Below are 11,503 nucleotides of genomic sequence, written 5' to 3' on the forward strand. Positions count from 1 at the left end.
ATACTGCCCTGTTCCGTGGCAAAGACCCCAGGACCCAGAAGTTACTACTCCTTCCCTAGAAATCTTTGTATATGCAGCTCCTTTATCTACATGTAATTAAAAGTGGGTATAAATCTGACTGCAGAACTGCCCTGAGCTGCTGCTCGCTGCCTATGGGGTAGCCCTGCTCTGCAGGGCAGTCACAGAGCTGCAACACTGCAGCTTCAATACAGCTGTTTTGGTTTTGGTTTTGTTTGTTTTTCTTTTTTTGTTGTTGTTGTTTTTGTTTTGTTTTGTTTTGTTTTTTGAGATGAAGTTTTACTCTTGTTGACCAGGCTGGAGTGCAATGACGTGATCTTGGCTCACTGCAACCTCCGCCTCCCAGGTTCAATCAATTCTCCTGCCTCAGCCTCCCAAGTAGCTGGGATTATAGGCACCCGCCACCACGCCCAGCTAGTTTTTTTGTATTTTTAGTAGAGATGGGGTTTCACCATGTTGGCCAGGCTGGTCTGGAACTCCTGACCTCAGGTGATCCACCCGCCTCGGCCTCCCAAAGTGCTGGGATTATAGGCGTGAGCCACTGTGCCCGGCCACAGCTGTTTTCTTCTACCCTACCGCTGGCGCTTGCCTTTGAAATCTTTCCTGGGGGAGGCCAAGAACCCTCTCAGGCTAAGCTCCAGTGTTGGGGCTTGCCCACCCTACATCAAGACCCACTAAAGTCAGTGGGATTCTAGAGAGTTCTAAGTGTCCTGTGTAAAGTTACAAAAATCACCGAGATGACCCCCAAATGTAACTATCCAAAACGGGGAGACAGGGAGGGGTATCAGGGATGAGAAAGGATCAGAGCATCAAATCCTCATTTGTCATTGACATGGGGTAAAATCTAGAAACTGATTTAAACAGATTACTTGGAAATAGAGAAAACTACCAGAAGAATTAAAAACAGGGTCAATTAAAACCATGGCACGGAAGGAATGAGAGGGGTAGAGGAGAAAACTACTTTTATTCATAAGCTCTTCTGTACCCTTGGGATTTTTTTTTTTACCATGGGTGTGTCTGACTTTGATTTCAAAAATTAATTTTAAATTTTAAAAAGTGACACCACGATCCTGGTCAATCGAACCAGAAGTGACCAGGCCACTTGCTCCCTGCCTGGGTGGCTGTGGGCCTCAGGGGGCTCAGTGCTGCAGCGAGTGCCCTGGGGACGGGGGTGGCTCTGTGGCTGTCTCTGCAGGTGGCCCTGCGGACAGCTCTGCAGATGGTGCTGGGGGTGGCTCTGCAGGTGGCTCTGTGGATGACTGTGCGGGTGGCTCTGTGGGTGGCTCTGCCGGAGGCTGCGTGGCACCCTGGCTCAGCATGTTCCGGCAGCGCAGCCGCTCCTCCTCCTGCTTCTCCGCCATGCGGTTCTCCAGCAGCCTCAGCTCCCTGCGCACCGCCTTCTGCATGGACGGCTCCAGCTCCAGCACTTTCCGGAGGTCTGCCTTGGCCTCGGCCTCATTCCACACCTCTGCGTGAGCCCGGGCACGCACGTAGTAGGCCTTCACGATGCCTGCGGGGAGCAGGGAGCATACAGCTACAGCTCCCTTCCCAGCCTCAGAGGCAGCCCCAGCCCAGCTGGGACTCACCAGCCTCCAAGACCCTCAGCCCCGCCATGCTCCTTAACGTCTCTGTATCCCCCATCCCTCGGTTTCCTCACCTGTAAGATGGAGATGATGATCATAATAGCAGTACCTCCTCCTCTCCTTTTTAAGGCCCTGTGACTAATTTTATATTCATAACTTTGTTTTATTTTTCTTATAGACGCTACCTAAATTAGATAACCTTCAGGCCCTTTCCCTGCACCTCCCTCATAGGGTGATTATGAGGATTAAATGAGATAATAAACGCAGACGACGTGTGCCTGATGCATGAGCCAGGGGCTGGATGTTTTTACTGTGAGCATGATTCGAGCATTAAGTCAATACTAGTACTGACGGTGCCATATCCTCGCAACACCAGTACTAGTACCGACATCGTAATATTTTTCTCTATATTGATTGCCCCTCTTTTTTAAAAGCCTGTTTACCGTTCCGCTGAAATCACAAGCTTGGCGAGCTTCCTGGGTAAGTGTTCAAACACACATTAAAATAAAGGGCCGCCCCGCGCCAAGCACTGCCCATCCATCACCCACAATTCAGTTACACACTCGGGGAGACCCGGCTGGGTGGAGACAAGGTTTGGTGCCCTGGTGGGGTGGAAAGAAAAGTCCAGGAAGGCTATGGCAGGTGTCTCCGTGGCCCTGGGCTGGGCGCCCCCTCACTGTCCGCCCCTGCAGCCCCGCGCACCTGGGTGGTGCCGGAGAATGTCGCTGGTGTGCTCCAGCACCTCATAGTACTCCTCCTTCTTCAGCAGGCACTGGCAGTAGTTGAGGATCAGAGTATTGATCATCTTCTCCAGCTTCAGCCACTGCACCTCCCACGGCTTCTCCTGCCCAGGGAGAAGGTCAGCCATGACCTCAGGCAGCTGCCCAACCCCCGCCCCACCCTGGCCGGCACTGGGCAGGTCCCCCAGAGTCAGCGCCACTTCCCACTCCTGGCCAGCGGCCTCTGACCTTGGTCTGCAGGTTCCTTAGGCAGATGATGGCCTCCTGGTACTTGGAAGAGGCCTCCTCGTAGCGTCCCAGCTTGAAGAGCCGATTTCCCTCTCCGTGGAGGACGGGCACCGCCTTCATCTTCTCATGATTGCTCAGGTTCCAGGTCTCCCTCTGGTAATCACTCGGGGCATCAACCTGGCCCCAGAGCTGCAGGTCAGTGAGGCAGGGACCCCAGGGGCCTGCACCCCATCAGAGACCCGAAAAACAGGACCCTGTGGCACATCTCCCTGAAGTCATGCTTGCTGGTCAAGTGCATACAGACAAGGGAAAGAAGCAACAACGCCGAAAACCCTGCCCTAAATCAATGTCTTTGTGCAAACTAGGAAAAGGTGCCCGTTCATCAAGACACTTCACTTCTAATATTCAGAAAATTGTCACGAATACTCGTTTTGTTAGAACAATACACTATTGCCATCTGCTGGAAACTTCTCATTATGGAAATACCAATATACAATGTCTATAATGAGCACCTTGGAGGAGATGCCGGTGCACCTTGTGCAGTGCACAGACCACACAACTGTGACAGCAAGCCTGTAAGGGCCCTTGGTTGACACAGTTCTTATTTTATTTTTATTCACCCACGTAGCTCTCAGGCTGAGCCTCAGTCTTGGCCATAAGCTGAGTCCTGACCTGACCTTGACCCTGGCCCTAACCCTCTCTCACCAATCCAAAAACACGCGCTGCCAATCACTCTAGGGCTCTGGGTGGGAGAATGTGGGGAGTTCCATGCAGCCTCTCCCGCCACTAGAGAACCAAGTCTGAACCCACAAACCACAGGAACCAAGGAGGCGGTTATAATCTCCAACTCCTGAAAATGAAAGTGGAAGTGGATAAAATGCCTCCACAATTAAAATGAATTACATTTTTAAAAATTGGTTCCAAGTGGACTTTTTTTTTGGACATGGAGTCTCACTCTGTCACCCAGGTTAAAATGCACTGACATGATCTCGGCTCACTGCAACCTCCACTTCCCAGGTTCAAGCAATTCTCATGCCTCAAATTCCCAAGTAGCTGGGATTGATTACAGGCATGCACCACCACACCCGGTTAATTTTTGTGTTTTTAATAGAGACGGGGTTTTACCATGTTGGCTAGGCTGGTCTCGAACTCCTGACCTCAGGTGATCCAACCCCCTCGGCCTCCCAAAGTGCTAGGATTACAGGCGTGGGCCACCATGCCCAGCACCAAAGGACTTTTCTTGTGGAAAAATCAGAGGACTTTTTTTTCAAATTCGTATTCTCCCATGGCTTATGAACCCTCTCTTATTATCTAAAGAGAAACAGGGCACTGTCCAGTGGCCAGTGGGGTGGGGGTGCCCATGATGCCCGCTGTCCCTCTCCAGTGCTGGCACAGCCCTCCAGCCCTGCCAACCCCAGCCCCACCTGCAGCAGCTCGATCACAAAGACCAGAGGCTGAGGCTCCTTCTGCAGCTCGTCCAGGTCCTCGTAGCCCAGCGTGTGGTAGGCGAACATGTTGGCCAGCCCGCATGTGTGCACGTGCCACTCTGTGGGGTCCTTGCCCTGGGCCATCTGCCTCAGGCTCCGGGACAGGATGGGGTAGACCCCTGTGTGCTGTGGGGAGAAACGGATGGATGGCATCCAGGCTACCTGCTCAGAGCTAGGTGGGCCATAAAAGGCCTCCACTCAGAGCCCCTGCTGGGAGGAATCCTGCTCCCTCACTATGCCACTCATACTAACTGTGGTTAAGTGTGTGCCAGGCAAAGCACTTCACACTGTTATGAGCCCCTTCAATCCTTATGACAATTCAAGGCAGGCACTATTATCCCCATTTTACGGATGGGGAAACTACAGCCCAGAGACGCAAAGCAACTTGCTTAAGGTCACACAGCTAGGAAATGACGCAGCCAGGATTCAAACCTGGCTCCAGAGGCCATATGCTCTTAGCCTCCGGCTGCCTCTTCTGGCCCTTGTGGTCCACTGTAACACATCTCTGCCCCAAGGAAACCCTGAGCTCTGCAAAGCCTATGACTCGCAGGAAGGGCAGTGTGGGGCAGTGGAAGGAGCAGGACTCCAGGGTCCAAGAGAGTCGCTTTGGTGTCCTGGCAGTGCTGCAGGTTAGCGGTGAGCCCAGGTCTCTGCACTTCTCTGAACCTCAGTTCCCTGGGTTGCTCCTGTTCGGTATTAGGGCTGCTGTAGGGATTAAATGAGACGGTGCAGATATAGATCTGGCTCATCACAGCTTCAGCCAGCATGGGAGCTGAGTTTGCCACCCTTGGGATGAAGGAGGGCTGGGAAAATCAGCCGTGCGGCCTCAGCGAGGCCTGCTGTATGTATGCTGGGCCTCAGTTTCCCCAACTAGGCTCCCTGAGAACCCATCTCCTTGGACCGGCTTCTGAGACGACCCAGCACTGGCCCCACAGGCAACATGTGACGTGAAGGGGCTGAAACTCTGTGCAGCAGCTCAGCTCTGCCTCCAGGTCACCAGCACAGAGACAGAGGTCACCCTGCCCGCCCCACCGGCCGGGATTAGCCCGAAATGCCTTCTGCCTCTTTATGGAAAAGACAAGCAGATGGCTGTTGAGCCTGTTGGGATTAGAGCTGGACCAAAGGAGGGAGAGGCCCCAGAACCAGCTTACTGCAGGGAGGGGCCACCTTTGGCCCTGACTCAGCAGCCCCCAGCTCGGCACCCCATGGCTCCCAGCAAGCTGAGCGTGCTTTTGTGGCCCCAAAGCACACTGCCCTCACTTATTTATGTCCTGGCACTGGCTGCCCTGCATTACAATTGTTTAGGTGTCTGCTCCTCCTGCAGAATTCAAGTTCCCTAAGGGCTAGGGGCTTTGCCTGTTTCATTCCTAACATACAGCACAGGCCAAATCAGGTGCCCAGTGAATGTTTTCTAACTAGATAGGTAGGTAGGTAGGTAGGTAGATAGATAGATAGATAGATAGATAGATAGATAGATAGATAGATAGATAATAGATACACGAATGATAGGAGATAGATAGAAGATGATGGATGCATGCATAGTGATGGAAGACTGGATTATGAATGAAGATTGGTTGAAGGGAACAATGGATGAAATGATGCCTGGGCAGGTGAGTAGATGGATAAGAGGTGGATGTGCAGGTGAAGAACTAACTCTAGAAGGGGTGTGTGTGTGTGTGTGTGTGTGCATGCATATGTGCACACAATCACGGCAGCCATGGGCTGGGGTGAGGAGATGTGCGGGGCATGGAGATTAGGAAAACCCATAGTTACCATGGGAGCAGTGGCTCGTGCCTGTAATCCCAGCACTTTGGGAGGTCAAGGCCAGTGGCTCACCTGAGGTCAGGAGTTCCAGACCAGCCTGGCCAACATGTTGAAATCCCATCTCTACTAAAAATACAAAAATTGGCCCGGTGTGGTGGTAAGCACCTATAATTCCAGCTACTCGGGAGGCTGAGGCAGGAGAATCGCTTGAACCCGGGAGGCAGAGGTTGCAGTGAGCCGATCCCACACCATTGCACTCCAGCCTGGGCAACAAGAGCGAAAGTCCGTCTCAAAAAAAAAAAAAAAACCAGTTACCAGCCTGTGATATGGGCAATGCACTCATGTGACTATCAACATGGAAAAAGGAACACAGACTCCACAGGAAACAAAGAGCCATGCCCACATTACGGGAATGACAACAGCTTGATTTTGCAAACAACAAATCAATCAACTAATCAAGAATTTATTGACAGCCTTCTATGCACTCAGCTGTCATGTGTTAGCAAACATGTATCCTATGGAGAGGGGACTCTTAGTGGCAGCCAAGCCTTGCCTCACAAATGGCATGAATTAAAGTACAGGAGCCCCTCACTCTAAGCAAAGTCAATAGATATATTTGTAAACTAACTGAAATCACAAAGAAGCCAATTTTTGAAGGCTTGACTTGATAAAAAATAAAACAGATTTTAAGATAAAAACATCAGAATGAAGAAAAACACAGGGACTGCTACAAAGGAAAGATGTTCAACAAATATTTGCTACATGAATGAATAAATGGATAACATGTTGAGTGGGATCACCTACTGGCGGAGGATGGCACTGCAGCCCAGCTCTATTAGACACTGCGAGAAATGTGTGTAGGATGAAGAGGGAACCAGGCATCTCACCCAGATCTTTTCCCTTAACTTGTCTGAGCCATTGCAAGTTATTTTCTCTTTTGGAGTCTTAAGTTTCCCATCAGTAAAGTGAAGAAGTTAATCTCAAATTTTTTCTAGGCTGGACATGGTGGCTCACGCCTGTAATCCCAACACTTTGGGAGGCTGAGGCAGGCAGATCACTTGAGGTCAAGAGTTCGAGACCAGCTTGGTCCAACATGATGAAACCCCGTCTCTACTAAAAATACTGAAAAAAAAAATAGCCAGGTGTGGTGGCAGGCACCTGTAATCCCCAGCTACTCAGGAGGCTGAAGCAGGAGAATCATTTGAACCTGGGAGGCAGAGGTTCTGGCAAGCCAACATCGTACCACTACACTCCAGCCTGGGTGACAGAGTGAAACTCCATCTCAGAAAAAAAAAAAAAAAATTCTAGCTCAAAATAATAGCTCTCATTTTTAATTGCCCTGTATTATGATCCACCCTCATATGTTATATCATGTAATCTCCAAAACAACCCCTTAACTTAGAGTTTTTTTTATTTATAAATGAAGGAATAGAGTAGCAGACAGAAGACGGGACTACCCCAGGTCACACAACTAATGAAAGACAGAACAGAGTTCAAATTGTCCCCAAAATGCTCATTTAAAAGGTCAGTGGCCTCTGATGAAATAATGAGTCTGGGTATCTGCCACCAATGGTGAAAGTCTAGGGGGAGCTTTGGAATGGATGGATCAGGCTGTCAACACCTAAACCCACCAATCACTCTTAACATCACTGTAAGAGAGACAACCAAGTGTGATGTACGTCTCCCAAAGGGAAGTATATGGTACATCCATGGAAGACTTTTGAAAAAGAGAGAAAGAGAGAGAGAAGAATCTGAATCTTATCAGGCCCTCTAGACCCCACTTTCAATTTATCAAAAATGTGGGGAATAGAGGAGCGTGTTAGACAATTCCATGGCGAAGGAACCAGGAAAATCAGAATGTGGGACTTCTACAGGATAAATGACCCAGTTCCTTCAACACTTCCATGTCAAGGAAGAAAAGAAGGAGGCCGAGCGTGGTGGCTCACGCCTGTAATCCCAGCACTTTAGGAGGCAGAGGCGGGCGGATCACAAGGTCAAGAGATCAAGACCATTTTGATCAACATGGTGAAACCCTGTCTGTACTAAAATACAAAAAATTACCCAGGCGTGGTGGCGGGCACCTGTAGTCGTGGCAGGCTGAGGCAGGAGAATCACTTGAACCCAGGAGGGCAAGGTTGCAGTGAGCCAAGATCGCGCTACTGCACTCCAGCCTGGCTACAGAGCAAGACTCCGTCTCAAAAAAAAAAGAAAGACAGAAAAGAAGGAAGTAGACCTATAGATAAAAAGGCACTTGAGAGACGCATCAACAAAGCACTATGCAGAGACTTTGTTCGGTTGTTGATTTAAACAAACCAAACTCATTCATTTATAAAGAATAAAAGGAGTCAACCAAAGAAAATTTAACAGTGACTGGATATTAGATGGCTTTAAGGAATTACTGGAGTTTTTTAAAGATTTCATAATGGTACAATGGTAAAGTTTCTTTAATATCCTCTTTTTTTTTTTTTTTTTTTTTAGATGGAGTCTCACTCTGTCGCCAGACTGATGTTCAGTGGCATGATCTTAGCTCACTGCAACCTCTGCCTCCCGGGTTCAAGTGATTCTCCTGCCTCAGCCTCCTGAGTAGCTGGGATTACAGGCATGTGCCACCACGCCCAGCTAATTTTTGTATTTTTGGTAGAGACGGGGTTTCACCATGTTGGTCAGGCTGGTCTCGAACTCCTGACCTCGTGATCTGCCCGCCTCAGTCTCCCAAAGTGCTGGGATATCCTCATATTTTAGAGATACAAATTTTAGTATTTACAGATGAAATGATACGGTGTCTGGCATTTGGTTTAACCACGCAGGACAAGGAAGGGAAGTGGGTGGGTTGGGAGATGAAGCAAGACCAGCCGCGGGTTGATGGTGGCCGGCACTGGGTGACAGGTACTCGTAAGTTCATTATTCTTTCTGTTGATTTTTGTATATGTTTGAAAGTTCCCATAAGAAACGTTGCCTAAAGGTCAGTGAGTTTTGCCATAAGGCAAGGAAGCTAACTTATAGGAGTAATTTACGGAGTGCCATAAATAGGAGGGCAAACCTGCAATGTGAGGAGGAGGGCAAAAAAGTGACCAGTGCTGCTCTAATCATGCTGTATAAAATCTCCAGGTCTAATCATGCTGTATAAAAAGCAAGGACTTAGCCGGGCAAGATGGCTCATGCCTATAATTCCAGCACTCTGGGAGGCCGAGACAGGAGGATTGCTTAAGCCCAAGAGTTTAGGACCAGCCTGGCCAACGTGGCAAAACTCTGTCTCTACAAAAAATACAAAAATGAGGTGTGGTGGTGCGCCTGTAGTCCCAACTACTTGGAAGGCTGAAGTGGGAGGATCACCTGAGCCCGGGAAGTTGAGGCTGCAGTGAGCCATAATTACGCTACTGCACTCCAGCCTGGGTGACAGAGCAAGACCCTATCTCTCTCTCTCTCTCTCTCTCTCTCTCTCTCTCTCTCTCTCTCACACACACACACACACACACACACACACACACACACACACACACAAATGTGAGGACTGTGAAGTGGGCCAGCTCACTCCTGCTGGTCATAGCCCTGCTCCCCATCAGCCAGACACAGCATGGGTCACCCCTTCCAGCCCTTGTTCCCTCCATCTTCACATGCACAGCTGTGGGGAATAAGGTTGCAGGACTGGCTTTGCAAAGCTTCGCTTGAGTCCCAGCTTTCCCGAAACACAGCAGCCCCGCAAAGCGGGTGGGTGAGCCCAGAAAAGACTAGTCCCAGGAGACAGGCGTGCAGGGCCTACTTACGATGGTGTCGCACCAGAACTCGGCCACCTCGTGCACCCGCATGGAGGTAAGCAGGATCTCCCAGACCTCGAGCTTGAACATGTTTCCGATGATGATGTGCATGGGCTGGCCCACCTGCCGGCTGTCGTCAATGACTGTCCGCTCCTCATCACATTTCATGGTGCGGAAATGAAAGATCACCTGGTCACCGAGACGGTGCACTCTGCTCTAGACACACCGTTCAAGGCCCGGCAGAAGCCACCCCCTTGCCACCGACACCCAGGGCTGTCCCCAGGGTCAGCTCACTCAGTTCACCCCATCAGATGCCTCAGACCTCTGGAGCACCTCCACCCTGCCTGCACCCCCCAGGGAGGAGGGACCCACCCCTCCCTACAGACCCCATTCCACTCCCCACAGCCCTGTGCGTCCAGAAATCCTTCCTCAAAGAAACCCGAGTTCTTTTTTTTTTTTTTTTTTTTTTTTGAGACAGAGTCTCACTCTGTTGCCCAGGTTGGAGTGCAGTGGTATGATCTCGGCTCACTGCAACCTCCACCTCCTGGGCTCAAGTGATTCTCCTGCCTCAGTCTCCTGAGTATCTGAACTGGGATTACAGGCGTCCAGCACATCTGGCTACTTTTTGTGTTTTCAATAGAGACGGGGTTTCACATGTTGGTCAGGCTGGTCTCGAACTCTTGACCTCATGATCTGCCCATCTTGGCCTCCCAAAGTGCTGGGATTACAGGCAGGAGCCGCCTCGCCTGGCCAAAGCCCGAATTCTGTAGCCACAGATGCACCCTTCAGTCCAGGGAAGCCCAACAGACATTTGGGGACAAATACCAAGACCCCTCGGACTCCCTTTCTTCTCAGTCAACATTTAGGGCTCCAGAAAATTCCCAAAAGCCCTTCCCCTCAGCCCATGCTAAAGTTGAATCTGCAAAGTACCAAAAATGCCCCCTGAATGGGGTAAACTCTGGGAGCTTCCCGGAGGCCCAGCGCTGGGGCTGCCTGGCTGTTTTTTTGGCACAGCTGGAAGCTGTTTACAGTGCCTTGGGGCACTCCTGGAATGTTGAAGGCTGCTGTGGGGGACCCTGTCTGCTCCGGAGGGGCCCCACTCACTCGGGATCCGGTGATGAAGTTTGGGAGCTCGCCCGTGCCCCCGTGCAGAATGGTTTTCTTGACCCCTTCCACGTTCAGGAGCAGAGCGGCATCCATGGCTGCAGGAGAAAGGGAGGTGTCCAGCACAGGCGGAGATAATCTCACCTCCGGGGAAGACCCTTAGGCGGCTGAGACTCTGGGATTTACCCAGCCAGGAGGAGTGGGGGGAAGGGCAGACGGTGGGGGCGGTGACCTAGGCGCCCCGGCTTCTCATCAGAGCCACTCGGGCCGGGCCTGTGGTCCACAGGCAGCCTCGCCTCCTATCCCATCCACCTTTGCTTCCAGTGATTCTGGGCCCCTGCCCAGGGTTGTGCTAGATTTGGCTTTTTGTTCCACCCCAAGAAGGAAAAAGGTCCGCTGAGCTTTCTTAAAGAAGACAGGGGACCAGGCACGGTGACTCACGCCTGTAATCCCAGCACTTTGGGAGGCCGAGGCGGGCAGATCACGAGGTCAAGAGATCGAGACCATCCTGGCTAATATGGTGAAACCCCATCGCTACTAAAAATACAAAAATTAGCCGGGGGTGGTGGCGGGCGCCTGTAGTTCCAGCTACTCGGGAGGCTGAAGCAGGAGAATCACTTGAACCCGGGAGGCGGAGGTTGCAGTGAGCCGAGATAGCGCCACTGCACTCCAGCCTGGCGATGTGGAGAGAGGCCTGGAGGCCACTGAAGGGGAAAAGGAGGGGAGGCATGGGCTGGGCCCAGACTCTAAGTCCCCGAGGACCCCAGGCCAGCCGGGGTGGCAGCTGCCCTTTGCCATCCAGCCACCTTCCTACTTTCCCTGTT

General features: G+C 51.1%; 1 protein-coding gene across 2 annotated transcripts; it reads right to left on the minus strand.

The window, feature by feature from the left end:
• Positions 1–963: 963 nt before the first annotated feature.
• Positions 964–10,824, minus strand: AIPL1 (aryl hydrocarbon receptor interacting protein like 1). 2 transcript variants are annotated; one of them, XM_001167495.7, is made up of 6 exons: positions 10,680–10,824; positions 9,585–9,764; positions 3,994–4,182; positions 2,570–2,746; positions 2,304–2,445; positions 964–1,528 (listed from the first exon to the last, which is right to left on the minus strand). In XM_001167495.7, exons 1-6 carry the CDS (start codon positions 10,773–10,775, stop codon positions 1,158–1,160), a joined length of 1,155 nt encoding a protein of 384 aa, XP_001167495.4. In that variant the 5' UTR covers positions 10,776–10,824; the 3' UTR covers positions 964–1,157. The 2 variants fall into 2 exon arrangements, with proteins under 2 accessions (XP_001167495.4, XP_063655580.1); XM_063799510.1 differs by lacking the exon at positions 3,994–4,182.
• Between the last annotated feature and the right edge of the window lie 679 nt (positions 10,825–11,503).

This window comes from Pan troglodytes, chromosome 19, assembly GCF_028858775.2.
Source record: "Pan troglodytes isolate AG18354 chromosome 19, NHGRI_mPanTro3-v2.0_pri, whole genome shotgun sequence".
Classification (NCBI taxonomy): Eukaryota; Metazoa; Chordata; class Mammalia; order Primates; family Hominidae; genus Pan; species Pan troglodytes.

Bases quoted from the DNA above. Each gene is read 5' to 3' on its own strand.
- AIPL1 (XM_001167495.7), bottom strand. From the start codon at position 10,775: ATGGATGCCGCTCTGCTCCTGAACGTGGAAGGGGTCAAGAAAACCATT. The intron at 9,765-10,679 runs GTGAGTGGGGCC...CTCGGTGACCAG, and splicing joins ACTTCATCACCGGATCCCGA to GTGATCTTTCATTTCCGCAC. The intron at 2,446-2,569 runs GTCAGAGGCCGC...CTCCCTGGGCAG, and splicing joins TAAGGAACCTGCAGACCAAG to GAGAAGCCGTGGGAGGTGCA.